This window comes from Ceratotherium simum, chromosome 14, assembly GCF_057802395.1.
Source record: "Ceratotherium simum simum isolate JZ-2026a chromosome 14, ASM5780239v1, whole genome shotgun sequence".
Lineage (NCBI taxonomy): Eukaryota > Metazoa > Chordata > Mammalia > Perissodactyla > Rhinocerotidae > Ceratotherium > Ceratotherium simum.
This window is the reverse complement of record NC_141913.1, coordinates 1,268,434-1,295,168: the sequence shown is the minus strand read 5'-3', so window position 1 is coordinate 1,295,168 and position 26,735 is coordinate 1,268,434. Positions and strand designations below refer to the sequence as shown.

Genomic DNA, 26,735 nt, shown 5'->3' with positions numbered 1-26,735 from the left:
CAGCAATTGCCTTGTAGGCCTATGCTTTCTCCATATCCCTTTATAATTCTTCTGCAAAATTACTTTCTTTTGGTCACCTTACACAAACTCCTGCCCTCCCTACCCTTGGACCAAATTCATCTGTCCACTCAGAAGTAGAGTCTACTTGGGAACCTCAGCTGGCAAATTATGCCTCCCGGTTCCTGGGCTTCATTCGCCATATTGCTTATGAACATCCCCGGGAAACTGACCCGCAGAAGGAAGGGAGGAGATTCCCGCCCTCTCTCTGTAGAAAATCAGTTTACATATGCTCTGAAACTTTGGATTTTATTACTTCACCCTTAGCTCAGTCCACACAGTCACAAACGTTGGAGGGTACAGTTGATAGCTAGTTCTGGAACATCGCTCCATGCCAGTGGTGAATTAGTATGAGGGAGACAACTGTCCTGTATCCTGTTTAGTGATTTCAAAGTTTTGACAATGTTGTCTCTTTCTTAGCCAGCATGGGTTCTTCAGATCTTAGTATTTAAGCTTGTCTTGATTATGATACCCAATACAGAACTGTATTCATCTTTAATTTCCCTATAATGTACCTTCTCCTACCGTGATTTAGCACCACTAAATGGTCTCAGTTAGCCAAAGATAGGTTTAATCTCACTATGATAATGACATATCATTAAAGAGTTCTCTATAAAACTTGCTTGCATGTGTGGTACCCTGTTGCGAGAAATTGTAATAAGGTCTAAAGATCACGTTCAATAGAAAGAAGTGGATTTCACTAAAGAAGTAAGGAAAGTAATTACAGCTTCAGAGTCACATGGTCAAAAATAAATTATACATTCCATTCTATAATAATGTTTTAAACAGTCATTTCTTCCTAATTACCTGTTACTTTGATCCTTCATGAAAATGGTATTTGAGATAAGAAAAAAGATGAAATCATTGCAAACAGAGAATCGATTGTATCATACATTTTAGAGCTATTGATGTGATATTGAAGATAAGCACATGTTCTCTAATGTAGACCAGAACTGGACCAAATCTTAACCACAAAAAGTGAGCATGGCTTGGGCTGGCCTGGTGGTGTAGTGGTTGAGTTTGCATCCTCCGCTTCAGCACCCCAGGGTTCTCGGGTTCAGATCCCGGGCATGGACCTACACATTGCTTCTCAAGCCATGCTGTGGTGGGCGTCCCACATACAAAGTAGAGGAAGATGGGCATGGATGTTAGCCCAGGGCCAATCATCCTCAGCAAAAAGAGGAGGATTGGCAATGGATGTTAGCTCAGGGCTAATCTTCCCCCCCAAAAAAAAAAGTGAGCATGGCTCTGTGTGTCGGCTTTACAATTAGACTCCTGTAAGAATTTCAGCAACCTCTTTGTCTTTTATGGACAGAGACCACACGTCCTAAGACAAAAATTGGTATGCCTGGGGTGAAATGTTTCAAGATGAAACTCTACTAAAGACTCAGAAATATGCAGTAGCCAGGCCTCTGGGAAGACCATCAGAATTCACTGGAAAACAGCAACAAAAACAAGGTACCTCAACTAATTCAGTTCCATTTCCCCAAATATTATCTTTTCATTAAATTGGGAAAATATCCATTTTATTAAGAATAATTTTTAAAAGTCAGTCTTAAATCAAACCTCATACAATGTGAGGTTTTACATATTATGTTCTTCCAACTGTGGTCTGCATTTATAGAATAAGTTGAAACTTCATCATATGATATAGAGTAAATCATAAGATTGCCTTATCCCCATGAATCACAAATAAAAATAGATGACAGAGAAGAAAACAACAGTGGATCTCAGTTTGGTCTCACTGAAAACAATACTTGTTCTTATCGTCACTTTGAATTAGGTAAAATAGGAATGTCTAAAAAAACATTTTAAAAGGAATTTAAGTAAACACAAGCAGTGGCTCTCACATCAAATTAATTTTTTTACTTTAAGTTTTTACAATTGCAATATTGTACTGAATGTCAGTAGAAATATTTAATAGCCTCTCTCAAGGACTGGCTCCTTAAAAAAAACAAAACTAAAAAATAAGCTCACTGGTACAGAGACCTAAAACTATAAAACTCATAGAAGAAAATCACTATTTGACATTGGTCATAAAGGAATCTTTTCGGATGACATGCCTACCCAGACTAGGGAAACTAAAGAAAAGATAAGCAAGTGGGACTTTATCAGATTAAAGAGCTTCTCCAGACAAATGAAACCAGAATCAAAATGAACAGACAACCCACCAGCTGGGAGACAATATTTGCAAAACATACATCTGACAAGGGGTTAATCTCCATAATATATAAAGAACTCACACAACTGAACAACAAAAAAACAAACAACCCGGTTAAAAAAATGGGCAGAGGAAATGAACAGACACTTCTCCAAATAAGACATACAGATGGCCAATAGGCATATGAAAAGATGTGCAACATCACTAATCATCAGGGAAATGCAAATCAAAACAACACTAAGATATCACCTCATGCCCGTTAGAATGGCTATAATCACCAAACTAAAAACAACAAGTGTTGGAGAGGATGTGGAGAAACAGGAACCCTCATACACAGCTGGTGGGAATGCAAACTGGTGCAGCCTCTATGGAAAATGGTATGGAGAGTCCTCAAAAAATTAAAAATAGAAATGCCCTATGATCCAGCTGTCCCACTACTGGGAATCTAACCAACGAACCTGAAATCAACAATCCCAAGAGACTTATGCACCCCTATGTTCATTGCAGCATTATTCACTATAGCCAAGAAGTGGAAGCAACCCAAGTGTCCCTCGACTGATGATTGGATAAAGAAGATGTGGTATATATACACAATGGAATACTACTCAGCCATAAAAAAAGACAAAATCGTCCCATTCGCAACAACATGGATGGACCTGGAGGGTATTGTGTTAAGTGAAATAAGCCAGAAAGAGAAAGACAAACACTGTATGATCTCACTCATATGTGAAATATAAACCAACACATGGACAGAGAAAACAGTAGTGTGGTTACCAGGGGCAATGGAGGTAGGGGGTGGGCACAAGGAGTGAAGGGAGACATGTATATGGTGATGGATAAACAATAATGTACACCCAAAAATTTCACAACGTCATAAACTATTAAAACATCAATAAAAAAAGTGTACCAATAAAAAAAGTAAAATAAATAAATAAGCTCACTGGTACCATTTCAAACTGGGTACCTAGATATTACAAATCCCTTATTTCTCTCTCCCCTCCCAAATTACAGCCTAGACTCAGAATCACTTGACTAAGCAACACTTCTATAAGACACAAAAGCTATACTGGTTTATCAGAAAGGCTTGGGGCTCTCTTTTTACTTTGTATGTATACTCCTATGTGTAGTGTTTATAGTAACAACAGAAATCATCAGCAATCAGCCGGTCAAAGGCAAAAGCAAACAGAATGATTACCAGCATATAAAGAGGAAAACAATAAACCCAGAACTTGGTGTGATGCTACTGACTGAATTTCTTAGGAGCCTAACCTCTGCGTTCCTGAACTGTGACCAGAGAGATAAAGAAGTTGAGAGAACAAATGACCTCTTTGTTACCTGTCTGTGCTCTTTAGCTGAGAGGAAGCAAAGCCTGTGGTATCATCACACAGCAATTCCAGGCTAAGAACTGACTTAACACCTGATGAGAAGCTTCCAGAGCCCATTTCACAGCAGTCCTTGCTGTTTAGACATGGTCCACTTTGCGCAGCGGCTGGAGTGGATTAGGCAATTGGTTTTATTGAGCCTGGAAGCTTTGTTGTACTGCCTGAGGTCTGTGCTGACTGAAGACACAAATGGCCTCAGATGGAGACAGAAAAGATTGTGAGAGACCCAGTTAGAGAGAGAGGAGCAAGAGTAAGTTCATCAGGAAATTTTAAAATTTAGCACTAGTCCTTGATTGACTTGTGACGCCAATGAGGCAATCAGAATGGGTAGGAAGGTCTGTTCTGCTCCATTGTTTGAATTTGGGTCTGAGGACCCAATAACTTATAATAAGGCTCATATTCTTTTGAAACAGTTCCAGAAACTGTGGTTGTTGAACTCAGTAGGGGAAAGAATTCCATCTGGCCCTATTCATGATTTTCCTCCAAGAGTAGTAATGAGGATTAATAAAAAGCATGGTTGAGTAGAAATCTTATTAGTCTGCCAAGGGTGAATGGGCATTGGCCAATTTGTAATGGGAGCTAAAATTAAATTCTTAATATAATTAATGTCGATTAAATGCATATAATAAAGAATGACCACTCTGGAAATTAATCTGTTTAATCATTAAAATATAATCAAATTTGCTATTTCTTATAACAGGAAAATTGGCTTCTTCTCTTAGCAATTACCAATTAAGTTCATAACCCTAAAGAATTTCAAGGACAGAAAATCAAACTAAAATCAGACAGGAAAATTAAATAAATATTAGGGTTCCCACAATTACAGAGAGACAGCACTATAGCATTTGGTAATCTATGCTGCTGCTGCTGCTGCGGTCTAACCGGATCTGGCCGTGCCATCTGGGGGTGGAACAGCCCAACGGAGACCAGCAGATACTCCAGTCACCGCAGAACAGTGTGTGTGTGCCCACCAGCTGGATGATATTTCTTCTTGTTGACTTGGTTGGCATAGTTCATTTTGCCTTTCTGTGCTCCAGCCCCAAAAATCTCCATTTCCACGTACATTCTTTATAGCCATCATTTTCCAGTCTTTAAAATTACATTCTCTGATATCCTCTGACTCATCCTGAGTTTCTGAGCCCTACATTCAACGCTGTGCTTTAACAGGAGACACACTATCTCCAAGAGCAACTGCCTCACAATGAGGTCATGGAAACTCTAGTTTTACAGCTTGAAAAACAAAAGCACTTCCTTGCTCTTTCACCTCCCCGGATTTTTTTTTTTTTCTTTCCTTACAAGAGATAAAATCTGACAAAGCGAAAATATAAGCAACTGACCGGGTACAACCTGACCCTGATTCGCATTTGTCTGTGTTTCTTTAATGTTTCAGTTTCCATTTCTTACTGCAAGAAACTATCTTCTGTGATAAAGTTTAACCAGAGTCAATTATTTTGTTTTCCAGTTTTGGAAAAGAAAATTTATACATTGCTGCCTTCCCTCTGTTCCATAAACATTCCTAGGACATGTTGCTGGGTGCTGAGATCGTAAAGATAAACCATGGCTCCTGCTCTCAGGGAGGCTGCAGTCCAGTGTGGGGGCAGCAGCCAGCTACAAAGTAACAGCATCGTTATCACTGGGAATAATAAATGGCGGGCTGCAGTAGGCCCAGGGCTGATTGGGAGGGCAGAGGACATAAACCCGGGAGCCAGACTGGAAGAGAAGAGAAAAAGGTATTAGGGCAGGCTTTCTAGACAATGCAACCCACGACCCAATCCCCAAGGACAGGAGGTCACCAGGTGAAGGCTGGGCAGAAGGCTCCTCAGGCCCGAGAAGCTGCATGTGTAGAGAGGGGCAGTGTGGTGGTGGAGAGGCACTGGCTCTCGTATGTTAGGTACATTTTACCACGTTTTTAAAAAGCAGCAGCAGCGTGGCTTTTGGAGTGAGGCCGCTATTCTTGACTTGAGCAAATTTCCTACCCTCTGTGTCTCAGTCTCCAAATCTGCAAAATGAGAAGCAAAATAATACCTACCCCTTAGAGGAAAACCCTTGGGGCGTAAGCCACGTAAAGCACTTGGGCCCGTGCTGGCTTTCTGGGATGCACTTGATAAATGCCAGCAATTATTATCATGCGCACAGACCCAGAGACACGTGAGGGCAGAGTACCTTCAGGGGAAGGTGAGTTTACGTTGCCTTCTCCAAAAGAAAAGTCCAGGAGACAGAAGAAGGAACCCAGAAAAGAGAACTGAACTAAAGGTTATCAAAAATGACATTTTGAAGACACCACTTTTTCCTTCCTGAGGTCCTGACTGAGCCTTAAATGTGCACTGAGGGTACATCCTGGAAGCTAAACTTGAACTCCTACTTGAGGGTAACTTAGCGCAAAATAATTACGTCTTCCAGAGTCGGAATAGTCCTGTCGAAGAGCAGACTGAGAGAGCAGACTGATCACACTACTCTCAATGTGCCTTCCATCCCCAGGCCTGAAGAGTGCAGTCCTAAATCCACGGATGCCAAACATCCCCACAAAACCCGGGTCTGGTTACACACACGCCATTGGATGGTCTGTGGATGGAGCACTGTTATTTTGTGACGTCACATGTCGTATGGGAAGGAATGACAAGATGACAGTATGAGGAAATATGGGGATGAGTCCTTCCCATCAAAAAAATGGTACAGAAATGTTAGATTATTGGAGGCTTGAGTTGCTTGATGTCTTAGTTTCCTCATTGGAAAAATAAGGCTAGATGTTTCCTAAGCACCCTCGAGACCTCGAAGGCCCTATGCACTGATTGATGAATAGGCGGTATGCAATCAGGCAGAACATAAACCCCTGGGTACAGGGGAATACCTGTCCAGTCCACACATGCATCAGACACTGCCACCAGGGACACTGTGGGAGAGAGTAGTACTTGTTCGCCCTTTACATTTCGAACTTTCTCATAAAGATTTGCTGCTCATGACCTCAGCTAGCCTTTCCTGAATCTGTTTTCAGTGTACTGTGGCCTACTGAATGGATAATGTACAAACACGTCAGATCAGTTCTTTGCTCTGACTGACTTTTAGCCCAAACATTTTTACCTGTGTTGTTATGATTATATCGGTCAGACATGTGCTAGAAGCTTTAATCCTAATCTCAGAAATGCTTCATTTGCATAAACAAACATTTTTCTCTCTGTCTTGGCACACAAGACTAGGAACTGGTGATCTCACTACAGATCACGCACCTGCGTGGGGTCCAAGGAAAGCACTAGGAACACCAAGCAGACTCCCATTAAGGAAATGGGCCATGAACTGTGGGTGTGAGAGTCAAAAAGGATTAATTTCCCTTGTCTTCCTATTAAACAGTGATTGGTATAATTTCCGCCCCTCACACGTGAAATACCGAAAGGCTTCTGATCCCCCCCACCTTCCTCTTGAGAAGTGGCTAAAACTCAGTTCCTTCTTGTGCTCTGATCTCGTTATAATGTTGATTCCCAACATTTTTCACTTCTGAGAGCAGAACTATCCTATTCATACAAGTATTATCACATAAGCCCAGGGCACTCCCAGCCTCTGCCCCATCAGCTTTCTCACATTAGCCAGAGATGCCTGAGCCACAGACATTGCCCATCATGGCAATGCCACCCACAGGTGTCCTAATTATGGGGAGACAGCAGCCTCCAACACAGCAGGCATTCGAGCCTGTCCCTATGTTAGCCATGTGCTATTTTCATAGTGAACTTGTCCCACACTAATCTCTAGGTACTAGAGAAACACTCAATACCATGAGAGCTCTCTCCAGGTATATAAAATAAATGGTCATGATAGCTATAAATGTAAAGATATCTTGGATGGAAAAAAAAAAAAGGAAATTTTACATACTTATTTGACCAACATGATCTTAACCTGTGGGCCATGAATCATCCAAAAATGCATGCAAGTTTGTACAGTATACATATGTGTACTTTTCATAGGGGCCTAAAACTTTTTCAGATTCTCAGAGTTCTATGACTTGAAAGAGCTAATAACTGCATGATAAAAAATAATTCTTTTTATTTATGTATGTGAAAATACAACTCAGGGCCCCAAGCTGGGAGTAATAAGACAGCATAAAACACATCACTTTTTGTTTTCATTTGAATATCTTTGAGTAATGAACGTAAATTCCACATTAAAAGATAGTATCTGCCGTACACGTTCAGTTTGTGAAAATTTCCCTTGCTTCAATAGTTCATCAAATAATTTTGACAATACAATTTGTAATTTGGCTTAAAATAAGTTCATCCTAACACCAAAGGAAAAAAAAAAAGACATCCTAGATAGAAAATAGTTCCCCAAAATAGGTACTGATGCAGTAAATGGGTCATTTAATTCAATAGTTGCTGAATGTGAGGTTCGATTGTGCTTCGGTATGTGAAGAATTCCATTCTAGGGGTGGCGTCATTCTAGGAAGGCGGCAAACCTGTAACTGAATCTCTTTCACCCCTTTCCCAAAAGAAATCGGGGTGCATTCCATCACCAGCAGCAACGGGCTTGACAGCAGCTGACCAAGCTCGAGAAGACCTCCAAAATCTGCTCTGTTCTTAGTAACGTTTTTGTCCTCATGGCATTACCAAAATGCCTTTGGGGGTCAAGGTTCTGTTAGTGTTGAGTTGAAGTCTTCTCCCTCCGCCTGCCCTGTATCCCTCAGGTGCACAACACCTGGAAAACTGTCATCAGCAATACCCAGCTGCGTCATTCAACCCCAAACCAAGTTAACTGGGGGTAAGAGCTATGTATGTCTTTGCTAAATCTGAAGACTGGGACTTTGGCTGAACCACTAGGATTCCAACATCTGTTTTTGATTACTATTAAGCCAGCTACTCCCAACACGTAAGGTAGTTTGTATCAGTTATTTGATTTTGTGGGTGGGGGCAGGGGGCATAAACTCTTTGAGAATTCTAAGAGAGTTAAGTTTATGCCTGAGTCTGATTCTTTCAAAATTAATTTTTATTAATTTTGAAAAAAATCTACAAAAAGTTGAAGACATTCTCCTAAGGTGAGGTACTTTTATTAATTTATTTTTATTGGTTTGGCTGGAACAATTGATAACTCTTTGACAGTTAGTTCATTGAGCTATTCCCATCCCGCAAATAAAATCCTGCAAATATCTGTATAGAATCGACTACTACTTCCCTCACCAATTCCTCAGTACATCCAACTTGAATTATTAGTCCCTTTTTACACTCTCTCTTTGCCCCACACCCCCATCCAGACACCAATATGTCCACATCACCCATTATATCGATATGCCCAACTAAAACACCATCTCCTCTATGAAGCAAAGCCTGTGTTCTCTCCAGAGGCTATACAGCTAAACAAGACATGGTTCCCAACTGTCCTGGGATCCCTTATAAGCCCCTTGAGCACAAGAGCTCCATGTTGTTTAGCTTTGATCCTTCACAGTGCCTTGAAGAGAAGACACTCAATGGACATTTGCTAAGAAAAATTTTTCAAAAAAGAATAAATGGATGAATGAACTGAATGACAGAGAATCTAGAGTCTCTATTTTCTCAGTTAAAATTGTTATTTATTTCTCTCACACACAATGTTAAAACAATTATTTGGACAAAGTGTTCAATACACTTTGTTTTTTTTTTCATTAATTAATCTGTTTGCTAAATGTGTAACTCTCAGTCTTTCTTGGCTAGCCCTTGGTTCAGTTTCCAGAATGCTACCACCTGAATTCCTACTTCTGTTTTCCTCTTTCTCTTATTCCTTTAAAATATGTGAGCTAAGATAGCTTCCCCAAATGTCAATCCAATAGTATATTTGAGGTAATGTGACTCAACTCCATCACAAACTGAACAGGGCACAGAGCACTAGTTAAAGACTTAGGAGTCCTGAATTGTCTGGGCTCTTCTTCCACTGACTCCGTGTGACCTTGAAAAGTTACCACTCTGAGATTCAGTGTCCTTACTGAAAAATGAGAAGTTCTACCTGGTGCAACCCGTGGTTCCTTTTAGCTTTATATATTCTAAAAACAAATTCTCTGTATTTTGCTATGATAGGCTTACTCTACAAACCTCATGCATAGGCAGAACGGGAAGCTGTCTACATCAGAGGACTGAGTTCTATGGCCCACAGACCACATCCAGCCCACCGCCTGTTTTGTAAATCAAGTTTTATCATAACACAGTGATGTATTGGTTTATCTACTGCTACTTTCGTACTAACAATGGCAGAATTGCAACAGAGACCATACAGCCACCAAAGCCCAAAATACTGGTCTTTTGCAGGACAACTTTGCCAATTCTAGGTCTAAATGATGTGCACTGAGGTGTGAACAGAACTCTCCTCTGTTCCCTGAATGAGACCTAGAATTTCACCATTAGAGGTTAAAAATGTATATATGCTTTGGAAAGGCAAAACGCCTTCAGTGTTAAGCAGGTAGTCCTCTGATAGGAATCAAATGATCCCTACCTGGGACAATCAGAGGAAAATGGAAGGGCTCCAGGAAGCCAAAGCTAATTGAACAGCCACCAAAAATAAATCTGCTTACATCCCAATTTTGCCTGGGTCTGCCATGGAGAGAGGAGTCTCTAGATTCTGATATTTTGATGGATTTTAATCTAAACCTGCCCCCTCCCTAGCCCCTATTATATGCAACAACCAATACCTGTAGGATAGCTGGATGACAATCAGGTACGATGATAAAATAAAACCACCAAAGGGTCTACATACATTTTTACCACTCTCGGGCTCTGATGGAATGATGTGTTTGAGTCTCAAAAGCCATTACTCTGAGTAAAGGAAGGCAGACACAAAATAATACATACTGTGAGAATCTGTTTATATGATTTCTAAGAACAGGCAACAGTAATCTGTGGTGACAGAAGTCAGAAACGGGCAGAGAGGGAGTAACTGAAGAAAAAGGGGCAGAAAGGAAATTTCTGGGGTGATGGAAATGTTCCATATCTTGTTTTGAACGGTAGTTACATCCGTCAAAAATCATCTAACTGAATAATTAACTGTGCATTTTACTTTATATTGAGTATACCTCAATTTTTAAATTTATTTAGTGACTATTACCACTACATAAAGGATTTTTTTATTTGTTTGGGGATATATCTTCAGAAATCTTGGAGATCTTTAGAATCATTGCCATTATATAATTTCCCTTCCATAGTATGGTAAGAGGGTAAGGTGAAAAGAGAAAGAAGGAGGAGAAAGGGGAGGTTTCTTGGCAGAGGGACAATTCTTATCAAGCCTCTAAGCCCATTTCCTTCACAGGCACATTCCTGCATTATGTCATCAGATATCTCAGTTTTGGGACCTAGTTTTTCAGAAGAAACTCAAAAGCAGAAAATCCATGGCTTAGCGGTTAAGTGCGCGCGCTCCGCTGCTGGCGGCCCGGGTCCGGATCCGGGGCGCGCACCGACGCACCGCTTTTCCGGCCATGCTGAGGCCGCGTCCCATATAAAGTGTAAGAAGATGGGCACGGGTGTTAGCACAGGGCCAGTCTTCCTCAGCAAAAAAGAGGACGATTGGCATGGATGTTAGCTCAGGGCTGATATTCCTCACAAAAAAAGTGAGGAAACAAATGAAATAGATTTTCTTCCTTAAATTGTGTGTGTGTGTGTGTGTGTGTTTTGTTGGACTATTAAAAAATAGAGAAAATATTCAACATGTTCACATGTTTCTTGGAAGGCTCTGCTTTATTTAAATTCTATTAAATTTACTCTAATTTTGTACCAATATAAATAGAGGCATTAAATTAGCACATAGGATATTAATAAAATTCATCTTGCAAAAAATAAATTAATGAATGCTCTCTTTTAAACCTGAACAAAAAATAGTCATGGCATTCTTAAACAGTATCCAACATTCCTATTAATTGGGCTACCAATTTACAATCATCTGAAAAATAAAAATCAGTTCTGCTTGTTGGATGGGCTATATTTTTCAAAGAAAAGCTGAAAGACAAATATTTTACTGATATATTATCTTGACTAGGGTAGCTTGGTGGAAATAAACCAAACTCTTCTTAGAGTAATTGAAGGTACTAAAATTAGACAACAATTCATGCTTATTGCACAATAGCATAAGTACCCAAGAAATCAATTAAATAAGCAAAGTTAAATGAGAAGGGGAAAGGTGTTCTTATAAAATTAGTACAGGTCTGAAACCATGTTTTGGTTAAAATTCTAGGATTATCTAATTACCTTCGTGTGCAGCTTAATAATAGAGAAAAATAGAATTTACGAGTCAGAAGAGACCCTAGAGGTCAACTAAGGGAACATCTTCATGATTCAAACAAACAAACTAGGCATGTAACCGAGTTCAGTGGGAGCCTATCCATTCTACCCAGCTGACAGTAAGTGGTCCCTCCCCACTCCGCTAGTCTCCCATGACCTGCCCGGCAATACCAGCAGCTGTGGCTGCATGCTGCTGTTCCTTCACCTCGGCCCGGTTTTTCTGCCAAAAACACTCTTTTAACTCTCATTTCTCCTCCAAACTCACACTCATTCTTTTTTTTTTTTTCCCTTAATGGTTTGCTCTTCTAATTGCTGTTCAAGTTGGCTGTTTTTATTTTATTATTTTTTTGTGTGTGTGTGAGGAAGACTGGCCCTGGGCTAACATCCATGCCCATCTTCCTCCAGTTTATATGGGACGCTGCCACAGCATGGCTCGACAAGCAGTGCGTCGGTGCGCGCCCGGGATCCGAACCTGCGAACCCCAGGCCGCCAAAGTGGAGCGCGTGAGCTTAACCGCTACACCACCGGGCCTGCCCCACATTCATTCTTTAAGTCTTAATTTAGTTAGGACTCCTCCCAGAAGCTTTCCTCAAGCCCTCTCTCACTCTCACCAACCTGAGCCCAAGTGTCAGTCAGTTACCACTCCCCCACTCCCCACCCCCACCCCGCTCTCCCAGAGCACCTCATGCATTTTTCCTCAGTCATTCTTTCAATCATTCAAATACTGAGTGTCCACTCTGGGCCAGTGGGCCAATGCGAGGGATACAGAGAGACATCCTTTCTGCCCTCAAGAGGCTGTACTTCGGATGCAGCTGAGATTGCCTGTTAATGAGTCCATCTCTTCTCACTGAAGGACTGACCCCAGAACCTGATCTAGCATATGGCATACAGAGGCTCAACAGATGTTTGTTCAGTTTCACTTTTATTTTAAGAATCGAAGTTTAAATTCTTCTTGTTTTAATGAGTGAAATGACCCATAAGCAAACTTTCATCTTTAAAACAACGGAGGGTACATTTACCTTCTATTAATTATCCGTGCTGCTATTATGTGTCAAGCCATGCTTATTTACAATTGTTGCCAGTGTTGATTTTTATTAATTATTCTTCACTTCATAGCATATTATCAAGAGTTTGTTATCCTATGAATAAAGGCTAATTTAGTGGATTTTGGGAAAGCAGGTAGTATGTAAGGTTAGAAGAGCACATTCCCTAACAGATACCAATCCAAGATTTCTAATACTTCTAGGGTCAAAAATAATAGCAAATTATGAAAATGTCATCATATATTTAATAGGATTATTATCTTCACCAGTATTTAATGAATTTTGTTCATTTACTCAATAAGTATATATTTACCTGGCACTGTATTAGGACAGGGATACTCAGATGAGTAAGACATGGTCTGGGCATCAACAAACTCCTGGTCTGTAAAGAAGTCAGCTATGTAAGCCTACTAATAAGTCGTGGGAGAAGTGCAGTACTTGAGGAATGTACAAGGTAGACAAGGCACAAGGATGGAAGTGACCAACTTGGCTTGAGGTGGGAGGCAGTCAGGGAAGACTTCACAAAGGAAGTGACGCTCAGAGTTTGGAAGACTTCTCTGATAGCCTCCCAACCCAAGGAGAGGTCACATTTCCACAGTTCAGCCTCCACTGTGTTCATGCAGCAACCATTTGCTAAGAGGCTACTGAGTGCCAGGCCCTTTGATGGGGGAGGGGGAAGGTAGTTAAGGACTCAGCAAGGAAGAAAACAGAAAACGCTCTTGATCTAACAGTACTCACATACTATTGTGGGGCTAGGGATCAGGTTTCATCCTATATACAAAAATGTTATACAAAGGATTTTAAGTAGGCAACGAAACGTGGTTAAGTCTTGCATTTTAGAAATGCTATGTTTCTTTTCTTGACTTTTGCCAGATTTTCAGCTCTTTCTGGTAAGTTTTAAAAGCTCCCCCCCCTTCAGTCTGCCTTTTCTCTCTCTTCGCCTTCCCATGAGCTAAGCTTCTACAACAGGCTCTACTTGCTGCCTCCCCTTCCTTACCTCACACTCACTCTTCAACCTGCAGCACACTGCCTTCCATCTCTGTAACTCCATTACACCCACTCTAGCAAAGATCTCCATTGCTATCCACACTACAAACCCAGTAGACAATTTTCAGTCTTGACTTTACTGGTCATTTAGCTACTCTTGCTATGGTTGTCCACTCATTCTGAATCTAACGCCTGGGCTTCCAGTAGGCTCCTGTCCTTTTGGTCTCCATCAGAGGCTCCCAACACTCTGCCCTTCCCTACCTGGCATTGCTCCTCAGGTTTCTGCCTTTGTTCTACTGCTGTCTCTATAGACACACTATTCTCTCCTGCAAGATCTCAGTTTTAACTATCTCCAAAATGCTGAAGACTCTCAGGAATAAACGGCTCAGAACTTTCAGCCTTGATCTTCCTCCTACGCTTCCAACCCGTATAGCCAGCTCTCAGCTAGGCACATACACTTAGCTCAGAATTTCACACCCTAACCCATGTCCCCATCCACAGTCTGCTCATGCCCCAGAACTCTCAGTTTCAGTTAATAACACTCCCAAAGAGAAACCCAAGTGATTTTTCTCCTGGTCCCCAATACGCATTTAATCACCAAATCATAGTGATTTCACTGCTTGTTTTCCCCACAGAATCCATCACTCCCTTTCATCAGCATTCCCCCCACCCTCGTCTAGGCCCTTGTCCTCTTGACTTGAACACCAGCGTTAGCCTTCTAAAGTACTTCTCTCCCCTAGTCATGGTCCTCCTTAAACCATCTTTTCTACAGCAGAGAAATAAAGAGTTGGGGGATCCTGGAACAGAATAAGCAAACAGTTATAAGATTACAATTTTGATTTTATGGATTTGAATCCAGTATCTCTGAAACCAGATTAAAATAGTAATGATTTGAATCGGGTATGGGCACGGTTAGGGTGGCGAGTAGAACAGACAAAAGAGAGACTACACCAGGGTAAATTTGGTTAAGTGAAGAGAGCTCTTTCTTGAGACACATAAAAAAGGCCTCTGAATAGCAAAGTACTTCCATGAACTACAAAGAGAATTGGTGCTAATTTTTTTAACTCTCACAATAAGAACTTTTTTAGAGTCTGGATAAGAGGAGTATCATGTTTGTTTAGGATTGTTATAATCGAATCAGCTTCACTCGGGCTTCTCCTAAGCGATGGCTGATGTTTTAGCTGGTGTTGACTCATTGCCCCAAAAGGATGACACAGCTTTAAACAGGCAGAGCACAGCCTGCTTTTTCCAATTACATGCTTCCAGCAGATGGAAGAGGTGGGAGTCCTCTAGAGTGGAGTTTTCTGCAACTAAGCGCAATTCAGACTTTACAAAAACAGTTGCCAAGCCGACCTTGTAATCCCTGAGCTCCATAAATGAGGAGGGAGAGAAGTTAAGTTGTGGTATGTTAAAAAGCGCACAGGCCAGGCATCCTCTGTTTTTCAAAACAGAATCTGCGGAAACTTACAGTCAGCTCTTTTCCCATTTAATTGCTTACTCTATTGAGGTCAGCAAATGTTTTCCTTTAAGATGCCAATGAAAAGCCGCAGCAAGTGTGTTTTCGAGACTCTCCGAGTTACACTTAGTAAGATAACCGTGCATGGGTAGTTGTAACAGTGTTTGAAAGGAAGCTAAGGAAATGCCATTCTCATAATGGTCACCACCTTTTCTCTGCTTCTATACCCTTATGTTCCCCAGTCAGGGAGTTTTCCCCTCCTCCATGATGTCCTTGCTGTTGGCCTGGCTGTTCCCTGAACACGTTAGACCATGTACTGGGCCTGAGTGGGTGACCAGGCATCAGCAGAACGAATTCAGAGCCTGGCTCAACAAGTTGGCTATTCCTTATGAGGCTCTTGGCGAGACACTGTTCCAGCCTTTGCTCCCCAGTTGTACCACAGAGATTGTTCCTTGCAGTCCTCACTTATGACTGGTCTTTCATGATGCTTAGTTCCTATCAGTAACACACTCTGAACCACCTGGCTGGGTAAGACTACTTATGAAGTCTTCTAAACACATGGCAGGTAGCAGAAAAGCCCAGACCACAGTTTATATATATGACTAAAATGACTGTCCAATCTCCGTAGTTCCAGTGTCCTGAGAACTAACAATTATCAAAGTGAACACCTTGAAAAGTGCCCAGAACCTGGAGGCCATTCTACTTCTGACCTCTCTAGAAGATTCAAGTCCAGACTACGATGGGCCCAGGATTAGTTTTCTAAAGGGAAATCCTGGAAACCCAATTTAGGTCAGCATTATCCATGGCTCCAAGGTCATTGATGGATAAGGGCTGTGCTCAGGCTTACGAGAGACTAGGGATGGCTCGGGGGTGGGGACTGTCACAACCTATCTTATCTTATCCTACATTTTTGAGCAAGATTTAGAACAGAATTGACCTTCACAAAGGCAGAGACAAGGACCTGGCTTGGTCCCTTGGCTGGCTTCAAATCAGGATAAGGTGAAAACCTGACTGAATATTGGGAGAGAAAAGAGGGAGGCCCCATTAATTCTCATGGAGCATTGTTTCCCAATTTGCATTAAGAACTCTTATGTTATAAGTCACATTGCAAAGAATGAAGTGAAAAATGCTTTTCACCATAGACATCTATCTCAGTAGTTAAAGAAAGCAATCCATAACACTAAAGGGAAAAATTCTAAGAGCTAGTTACTAAGAATATAAACTTAAGGATTAAAGGATTAAAAACTGGTCTCCCCACCTTTCTGCCCCAAAAAAGTCACAGGAAGATTTCCTGTTACTGATTGCTTGGATCTCACCTTCTTGGTCAAGTTGAATTACTTCTCTAGCACATTTTGTCTAGTTTAAAATATTGTTACCTAAAAAATAAAATAAAAAATATTGTTACCTAAATAAGACTACATGAAGAGCAAGAATATAGCTTTTAAATGAAAGAAAAAATCCCATTATTGCACTTCCTTCAAGTGATAACAAAATTTCTCAAACTATTTATAACCATTCATATTTAACCCACTTCATGCTTATTCCATTAAAAAAGAATAGAAATGATTGCAAAAGGAAAGACTGAATCGAAACTGAGTCTTTACAGCATCTACAATGTGAAAGTTGCTATTGCTGGGGTGGCAATACAATAATACTGTTCCTGCTCTCAATAAAGCTGCCTCAAACTGAGGCAGAAAAACACTAAATCCATAATATACTAAATAATGTTTCAAGATTTAAAAAACACATTAAAATCACCAGTTTTGGAAGTACTGGTGGGAACCCTGGCACTATCCTTCCCTCTCTGTGTGATCCTGGGCCACTTCTCTGTGCCTCAGTTTCTTCCTATGTCACAGGACTGTTGTAAGGATTAAATGAGATCACGTAAAGCTCACGTAAAGCTTAGCAAGCTATCAATAAAACTAGGACTTTTCTTTTAAGAATTGCCATCACAGGACGATGCCTGATTAATTGCCAAATGATAGTTATTGTTATGGCAGGTGAAAACTCTTCTGGCTACTATCATCAAGGAAATCTTCAGAAAAGTTTAGTCCTTACTTCCTGGACTACGTTTATTCTTTTGTGTTTTGCTTCTCATCTCCTGCAATTTAAATATGGGTTTAGTCCCAACCACTGACATGTTAACTTTGACCACTGTGTGAATTTTTCGGTGTGGTAATGAAGGCAGGGAAAAGCAGAGAAGAAACAGATCAAATATCATATTATTAGTTATAACATCATTTAGTATGTTTAACATTTTTTTCTAAGCACCTGTCAGATTTCTTTAAAGATCTGTAAAAATATAAATCCATTGATGGACCTTTGTATAAAGGCAAATGCATTGGCCACTATTTTCTAAATTGATTTTCATAAATGAATACTGAATACGAAACTTCAAAGGGATTCTTTTCCCTATACATTACAGATGTACAAGAGTAAATTAGTAGATAAATTGGTAGATATAAAGATTTATCTCTTATACATAAAAGATAATCAGCACCACAACTTAGAATTACTGAAATAGTACAAATAAATCTCAAAGGTTTGACAATTTTAAAAATACTACATACTACTCTGTCGTTGGTTTCCAGTTTCTCCTTCCTGTCCTTCATAACGTGTGTTTGTGTGCAGTCATCATCTATTCATCTGAAGGTTCAGGGATGGAATGCAAAGGCTTAATTCATTTTTAAGAGTAACATGAGACCCTGCAGCTGGTTCTGTAAGTGACACTTAGTGTATGTTCTCCCACCTTTGGAATCACTTGGCAACTAATGCCTGTCAAATGGATAGTTTTATCTATAATATTCATTTTATTGAAGAGTGACATAACATTTGATACTCAAAGAATGTGTCATAAATCCCAGATAGTTAAGAAGATGAATACATAGTAAAACATCTACTGCTTTCTTTTGTTCCCACTTTAGAGAATAAGGCAACTTGAAGCTTTTGGACACAGCATTACTATTTTGTTTGATGTACATTCTCTAGTAATCACAAAGAAATGGATACATGAAACTGCATGTGATGAAGAATGATATATTATACAAAACTTACTAACTCAAGTAACCAGAACACAGCAAGAAACTGAAAGCAAACAAACCAAAAAACTCTCAAAGGAACTGAAATAAATGCTATCAAAATCTTTTGTTAGATTATACATTGTAGTCCTGTGAAAGTATTTTCTTTACACAGTTCTAACAAGCTTGATTATCTCTCGAAAGTAAATTAACAAAGCATGCTAAAAATAACAATATTAGAAAGAACAGACAGCTAAAGACTTTCAAGGCTGCCTGAAAATAAGGGGGAAAGTAACAACAATAAGTAATATTTAAATTATATAAGAAATAAAACAAAACACCAACAGAGGTTCTTTACTATTAAAGCAAGCAAACTTACGCATCTAAGTAGATGCCTTTACTATACAGCACTGTGAATCATACTGTCTTGATGACAGTCATTAAGAAAAAGTTCGTTTCTGCCCTATTTAGGGGTATGCTTGACTTCATATTTTCATCCAAAGAGGCTTAAAAACAGAACAAGGTCTATTGCTTAAATGGATAAACTTTATTTCCAAAATTTTCTTCTGAGAAACATTTTACTCCCTTCCTTTGCTTCACTACATAACATTTTACTTTTATTCTTTGCTGGAACTGAAATCTAGAGACCATAGATTGAGAAAACAGACAATGGGAATTACTTCAGAAATGAAATATTTTGGTCTAAGGATGGAATGAGGAGAAATTTTGATTTTATGCGAATTAGAATGTTTACTTTAGTTATGATACATTTGCAAATGTTCAAGTAACATCTCAGGAACACTGATAAGGGAAAAGGTTTTCCATTAGATACAAACAGAGTGTTAAGAAAATAGAAAGACAGCCTCAGGGATACGCTCCAGGCAAAGTGAGATTTAACAACTACCCTGTCTTAACACAGCAGCATTTAATTGAGCAACTTTCTGATTATTTTCCTCTTAAGCCTATAGTAAAATTTTGCTTCCAAAAAATCATGGAACCTTGAAAATTAGAGAATTTATGTTCATAGGTTTCATGAACTCAGACCAGATAAAATTAAATCATTTTACTGTACTTTGTGGCAAAACTGTGAAAAGAACAGTAGGTTAAATGACTATTGATGCCTATTTATATTTGGTTGACTTTTTAAAGGTGAGGGAGGTAAAAACGATAAAATCAGAGAGAATACCCAATGTGGATTTTACAGTATGTAAAATAAGTCAAATGTAGAAGGAATGAGAAAAATAGAAAACCATTAGAACATCACGGTAATAAATTTTACTGGCAAGATGGACGCTATAGTCAGTAGAGGAAAGTTCGAGGAGAAACAGGATACTCACATAGTTGCAAAGTATCTCCCCCAAGATATTAATTAATTGATAATATATAAATTATTACAATTAGTGATAATTAATTACATTAATTAATATAGGGGAAAGTAGTAGCTTCACAGTAGGGAAAGCTGGCAGCACCACCTTAATCAGGTGATCAGAGCTAACATCAACATTAATGAGAAATACCAACATCACGACGTACCCCCGATATGATGCGCTGAGAAGGGCCTGACATCATTCTGTGGAATTCTCACCCAAAAGCATAACTCAGTCTAATCCTGAGAAGACATCAGGTCAGTCCAAATTGAGGGACCTCCTACGAGACGACCAACTGGTGCTGCAGAAGAGCCCAGGTCACAGAGGACAAGCGCAGACTGGACACGCGGAGGAGGCGTGGGGGCAGGACCACACTCACTGTGGGGCGCCGGACTCAATTCTACAGCAGAATTCCAATTCTAGTGGAAAAACTAGTGAAAGCAGAATAAGTCTATGGTTTAGTTAATAGTATCGTACCAGTGTTAATGTTTCAGTTTTGATAACGGAACTATGTTATGCAAGATGTTAACATTAGGGGAAGATGGGAGAAGGGTACACGGGAATGCTCTGTACTACTTTTGCAAGTTTTCTATAAGTCTAAAATTATATCAAAATAAAAAGTTAAGAAAAAGTTATCATCTTCATCCACATGAAAATGACTCTAACAATACTCCAAGTTCCTTGAATTTTTGTGGACACATTAAGGATTAATGATGAGGGAGAACTGAGCAGGTTAAAAATGGACACAGCAACTGGCCAAACATTTAGCCAAATGACACGATCAAAGGAAATGTGCCAGACGTTTTCCAACAGCTCCACATATGGAGGCACCTACAACTCAGCAGGGACCCTACTGTAAAGAGAAACCAGAGACACCAACTCTTGTTCAACCAGAACATAAAGAATGATCTATCAATACCTTATTCTCTCGTAAGACTCCTATTTCCATTACTATTTCTGAATCCTCTGTGAAAAGTATGATACTACGCCCCAGAATTTGGTATAGCTGTGGTTACATCCATAACTCACACAGACCTATATCAACGCTTAATTGAACAAGAGTTGGCACCTTGAAATAAGTGCCTTTTTAATTAATTAATTTCAATCCAGGAGATACCAATAAATGTCACTAAAAGTTGCTAAATTTCATCTTTTCCACAAAATAAAATATTTATTTTCAATCATCAATTCCATTTTAATCAAATCAATCCCATTATAATGAAGAGTTATGATATTAGGAAACAGTACCCCCTTTATAGAAGTTTGACGTAGAATTAGCATTCCCAGGATAACCTTGGTTAGCTTCTATATTTGTTTTAGAGGAAGAGTTGATTCTTTTCCTCTTCTATTTTTGTCCTTTCTCAGGAAGTTTATGGTATAATGAGATAAACATCAGAAACACTCATGGCTATTTTATACTATATCTTCACCAAAAAATGTTGTATATCTTACTTGTATACCACTTACAAAATCTTTGAAAAACAAGATATCCAGTTTTATCTTCAGCTACCTTTCATTTTGTAGGTGAACTATTCTGTATGTTATGTCACCATTTTCACTCTGGATTCTCAATAAGGTCTAGAAGCTTAGCCTCTCTAAAAATCACATGAGTCTAAAGACAATTCCAGCCATTTGTTTCAACAGAACTGAGAATTTATAACCCTTCACAATAGAATGTAAACATAGAATGTTTGTGAAATAAGGAATTACTTTCCCTCTTCCCAACAAATACTTGGTACTCTTGACTCTCTTTCCTGCATGAATAAGTTTTGGGGATAGGTACCAAAAACGTTTTACTCTCCTTTTTACATCAACAACAGCTGTGATGGAAAGCAACAACAGTAATAATACAGCTAACAATTGTTAGATGCTTCCTCTGCGCCGAACACTATCCTAAGCAGCTGACGCAAACTGCCCAAGGCCGCGTGGCAGTCGACGGTGTAGGCGATGTGCGAAGTCTAGAGTCCGACCCCAGGCCTGAGTAACTGGCAAGCACACTTTATACTGGCTACTTACTTTAATAAAATAAAATGGGCAGGCCCCAGAAGAAACTGCAATGGACAGCCAGCTCCAGTGTTGAAGAGGAACAGAGAGCAGCCATTACTCACTCCGGCCAGTTCTGGCAGGCAGCAGCCAAGGCCTGAGTTGATGGAGCTTTTGATGTTTTTTTTTAATGGGAAGCTGGAAGTCCAGATTTATATCTGAAGCCTCCTGATTTGGAAATGTTGCCACTTATTTCCAGCTTTTTCTAAAAATCCCATTGGTCTGAAAAGGAAGGGGCTCTATTCTCAAGGCGGGGATGCTGTCTCATTCATCTTGTTCCCATTTGTGTCCCTGATGCCTAGTGTGTTGCTGGCACATAGTAGGTGAAACAGGGTGACTTCTGCTGTTAACAATCCTGCCATTTTATCTTGGCCAGTTTGTAAGCTTGGTAGGAATTCATTAATTTATTCAACAAATATTCACTGAGCTGCTACAATGTGCCAGGCACTGCTCCAGGCCCTTGGGATATAAGAGCGAAGAGAAGAGTGAAGATTTCTCACTGTTCACTCTACTCTTCACTCTTGCGAGAGAAAGAGAGAGAGAGAGTTTATATTTTAGTGGGAGAAACAGGCCAAAAAAAAATCAAAAGCACATAAAATCAGATGGAGTAGAGGTTTGGAAAATAAGGAGATGATTTGCTTTGAACTGAACCTGTGCTACCCAGAGCTAAAGAATGATGATCCTTAGAAAGTCAGATACAATAGTCCATGCTCCCTAGTGCCATACTGGTCACTACTCCACAAATATGTTACACATATGCGAGCAATTGAAAGGAAAGGGTATTCTTGAAAGAGAGAGTGCTTTCCACATAAGTAGAACAATATGATCTTGCTCCTCGGCTTGAAAGAAAGTATTGATCAGTAGTTAGTGAGTCAAAGGTTAATAACTCAGGCCTGATTATTTCTGTTATCAGACTCATGATTGATAGTGTCCTCTGGCCCCTTGTAAATACAGGACAGGAATCTTTTTGATTGCTGTTACTGGGAACCAAGGAATTAAGCTATTCTCTCCCGAGTTAGTTGCAGTGGGTGGGGGTATATCTCCTGCATCAGAGGGTGAGCAGCACAAAGGTTCCTATAGAGAGCGTGCAGGGCAGTGACCAAAAATGCAGACTTGGAGCAACATAAATCTCATTGGCAACCGTATGGTAAAACACTAGCTCTGACACACAACTGTTTCGCTCTCTTGTATCATCATTCCACAAGACCACATGCTGAGTTAATGGAACTTCTCCAATTTGCTTTGGAAACGGATGTAGTTTCGGATAGCCCAAATGGCACAATCTGGCTGTTGCTCCTAGACAGCTGCTGGGAGTTACAGACAGGATAGCTAAACCAGGACCATCTAAAACAGCACAAACCTGGCCCCTGCTTCTCATCAAATCACTCATATCTATTTAGTTTCTCATAATCTGAGTAATTATAGTCAATGATTATGCTCAGAAAACACCCTAAAGACAAATGCAAGTCTGTATCTTCAAGTAGCCTTTAAAATACAACATGCCCAGCTCCTAAAGCTGGTATAATTTTATTTTCTCATTGTCTTTATATAAAAATTAGATTTCTCTCAACTTGCTCTTTTTGGAAGAAACAATATTTTCTTTGTTAGCCAAGCCCAACAGAGATCTCATGGCAATGCAGTTTGTTCTTCTCGGGGATACTAGCCAAAAGGATATTCCTTGAACTGAAGTCACAATTTGTTGAAAGCCTTGCAAGTTGATTAAATTAGGAAACAAGTAATCATTATCACATAACTAAAGGTAAAAGTATGAGAAAAAATAAACATGTCAAAAAGCACACCATTTAAACTCCCCACTTGAAAGACAACCATTCCTCAGTGGAGCCATAGCAGATAAAGAGCCACATTTAAACATAAAACTTCCCTCAATGTGTCAGAAATCACACATCTTACTCATTAGTGTCATTTTGTCTACCTACGGAAACGTCCTGAGAGTCTAACAGTTTTGGTTTAGGTAATGGAAGTCTCACTGGCTTGATCTTGCATCAACTAGACAAACACTGATAGAGTAATTGAACACAGATCTCTGATTTATTAAATCTAAAGTGTACATAGTGAGATGGTTATAGACCTCTTTTGACCCAAAGGAAATAAATTATAATTGCATTTACAGCATAGAGTCAACATTAGCAATAATAAAATAATGATACCAATGTATTTATACAACTGAAAGGTTTTTAAAATCTAGCAATAGAATTGTTTTTAAAAGTCTACTGAGATTTCTTGTCGGAGAATCTCTCCATCCACGTTTTAGCTCAGGTGGCATGCAATTATTAAAGCAGCTCTCGATAGTACTGGAGGATTTAGGATAATCTATTTTAACTTTTTTCATTTTCTGCTTGTGTTTCATTTTAAATGATTTTTAAAAAAATTCTTCAACATTCAATAGGTGAATTGGGCAGAAATGAGGCACATGCCTCTTATGGCCGAGCAGTATCAAGAACACGACTCCGCTGCTAACCTCTGCTAGCCAACGACTTGAGCCTGTGCGGGCCAAGACTTCGTGCACTCCCACTGCCGCTCAAGCACGATACAAAGGACAGCAGGCTCACTCATCCAGTCCACCCAAACTTGGAACAACAATCAAGAGATGGTGGTCGCACGCTCCGGCGGAAACCCCAGCTGCAAGATGAAACCCCCAAGCCCAGGAGCCCTCTGCTCCCTCCGGCGCGGCTCGGGTACCTGCTGCCCGGGTGGCCGGCGGCCCGGGGCGCGCGGCGCGGCTCGGCGCTGGGCGGCTGGGAGCGCGCGTACGAGTGGTAGGCGGTCAGCACCACGCCGCCCGAGTCCTCCACCTCCATCGTCAGCCGCGCATGTCTCCGCTCCGGCCCGGGAACAAAGGCGGGCCCAGCGCGGACCGGCGCCCCGGGAGCGGCCCGCGGCGGGGAGGCGCGGCGCGGCGCGGCCTGTCGGGGGCTCCCGCCCGCGGCTGTCAGGGGCGCGGGGAAGCCGGCCCCGCCCGCAGCCCGATTAGCATAGGTCTGAAAACACGCCCACGAGCCCCGCGCCGGGCGGGGAGGGCGGGGGGTGGGATCCCCGTTTCTAGGAAACTGGACACCGGCGGGGATCCTGGCGCGCGGGCTGGCAGCTCTGGCGAAGTTTTTCTTGCTTTGTTTCTTTTCCTTTTCCTTTTCTCCCCCAGCCCCGCCCCCCCAAACGGGAGGCTTATCCCGTAGCCAGGAACGTTTCCTGCCTGGCAGCCAGAAGCGAGAGAAAGAAACCCTGCCTTTGAGCCCGGCCGGGAAGGAGAGGGGCAGGTCTGGGGAAGAAAGGAAGACAATGTGACACTCTCTCACTTAAGCATCACATCAAAAATTGAAGAACCGGATTACGTTGCTGTTTACTTAGTCAAATTACAATAAACTTGATTTCCTTTCAGGCAGGTAATTCCCTCTTACAGCAAGCGGATCGCTTCCCTCCCCGCCTCGGTGCCACAACCAGACTCTGACCTCACTCCCACATCCCTTTCCTCCTCCCAGTTCTGATCAGATGAACAGATATTGCGCTCAGCTTGTCTGAGAATTAGACTTGATTATTATGGGCTGAATGCATGTTACTTCCAGAAGTCTTTATTGGGGTGTGTGGCGGGGGTTAGATAAAAGGGGGCGTGGCCAGAAATTTGGACTCTGAAGTCGTCTTTACCTGTATAGAACTAATTGCACAAATGGAAAGACCACATTCTTTTAACCGATTAAAAAGGAAAGCAGAAGTGTGCTAGGAAGAGGCCCGCACTGACTTCTCACGCCCTGTTGAGGCGGTTCACCTGCTGCCTCTTACACTCCCCTGGGAGGTAGGTGCAGTGGAAAGAGGAGTTAGTTCACCCCCTACTGCTACTTAACATCCCGGAATCTGTTTCCGCATCTGTGAAACGGGGAAATTAGTCTTCTCTTGGGGTTAAAAGCACCAAGCACGTGCAAAATCTCAAGAAACGTTGGTTCTCCCTGCTGCTTCCTTCACATTCGTCAAGAAGGGGGACATTTGCTTTCGCTGCACTTTCAGAGGTTGGGAAAGCAAAAACATTGTCGTCGACAATGCTTTTTAGAAAAATTTTTGTTGATTAAAGGGGTGGGTTAATAATGACTAACATTTAATATTCATTATGTGTTGGATGCTGTACATTAGCTCTTTAAACAACTCTATGAGGTAGGCAGTATTATTATCCCAATTTTATGAATGCACTTATCAAACATCAGTGTATGGAATTCAAACATATTATTTATTCATACAAAGAATGCTTCATTCTTCAAAAATTTCAGATACAAAGAGGCATCTGTTTACCTACTGTGTTTAATGCCAAATACGTTAAAACTAAGATAACCCTTTCTTAAAATGTGCAATAAAGAAATAGTATAAGTATTGATACATGTCAACGATGCCTCATCTAAAACCTTGGGACCAGATATATTTCAGAATTTAAGAGTATTTTTTAGTTTTAAAAGGTAGTTTGGAGCATGCACCTTAATATAGAACACTCCCCTTCCAGTACAATTTGGGACAGCACCCTGTAATCAAACATATTTATTCAGCAAAAAGAATTGGCCCTAAGGGGGATAAATAAAGTCTATTAATAGCCACACATTTATTCAGGTCAGCTTTGTCATCTAATAAGTTTCGGCATCAAGCTGTTTAAAAATGTGTAATTTTTACAGCTTTTTGAATTTTGGAGGTACCATAAGGATTATAGTAGTGGAACTTTTTCTGGGCATGGAATTTCTCCTTGGCATTTCTCTTTTTCTGAACTACAGACTCACAGTTTTAAATACCTGCAGGATATTTCCTTGAAAATATTTTGGCCTCATGATGCCCAACATGGCAGAGTGCTCCCTCCCTTGTGCCGCCTCAATAGCTCTCCTTTCCCTTGTGTTCACATTTTGGACCCTGAGTCATGCTGACTCCTCCCTCCAGTTGATGATCAAGTCTGTCATTTCTTTCTCACAGCGTCTGCCCACCATTCCTTCCATGCCCGCGGCTGCTGGCTCTGTTCCCAT

General features: G+C 40.6%; 1 protein-coding gene across 4 annotated transcripts in view; it reads right to left on the bottom strand.

The window, feature by feature from the left end:
* ARHGAP28 (Rho GTPase activating protein 28) overlaps positions 1–24,591 on the bottom strand; it is a 245,692-nt gene extending 221,101 nt beyond the window's left edge. For all 4 annotated transcript variants that reach the window (XM_087438882.1, XM_087438880.1, XM_087438881.1 and 1 more), the window contains exon 1: positions 24,430–24,591. In XM_087438882.1, the coding sequence (XP_087295008.1) occupies positions 24,430–24,548 (119 nt within the window). In that variant the 5' untranslated portion in view covers positions 24,549–24,591. The remainder of the gene's footprint in view (positions 1–24,429) is intronic.
* Positions 24,592–26,735: the final 2,144 nt, after the last annotated feature.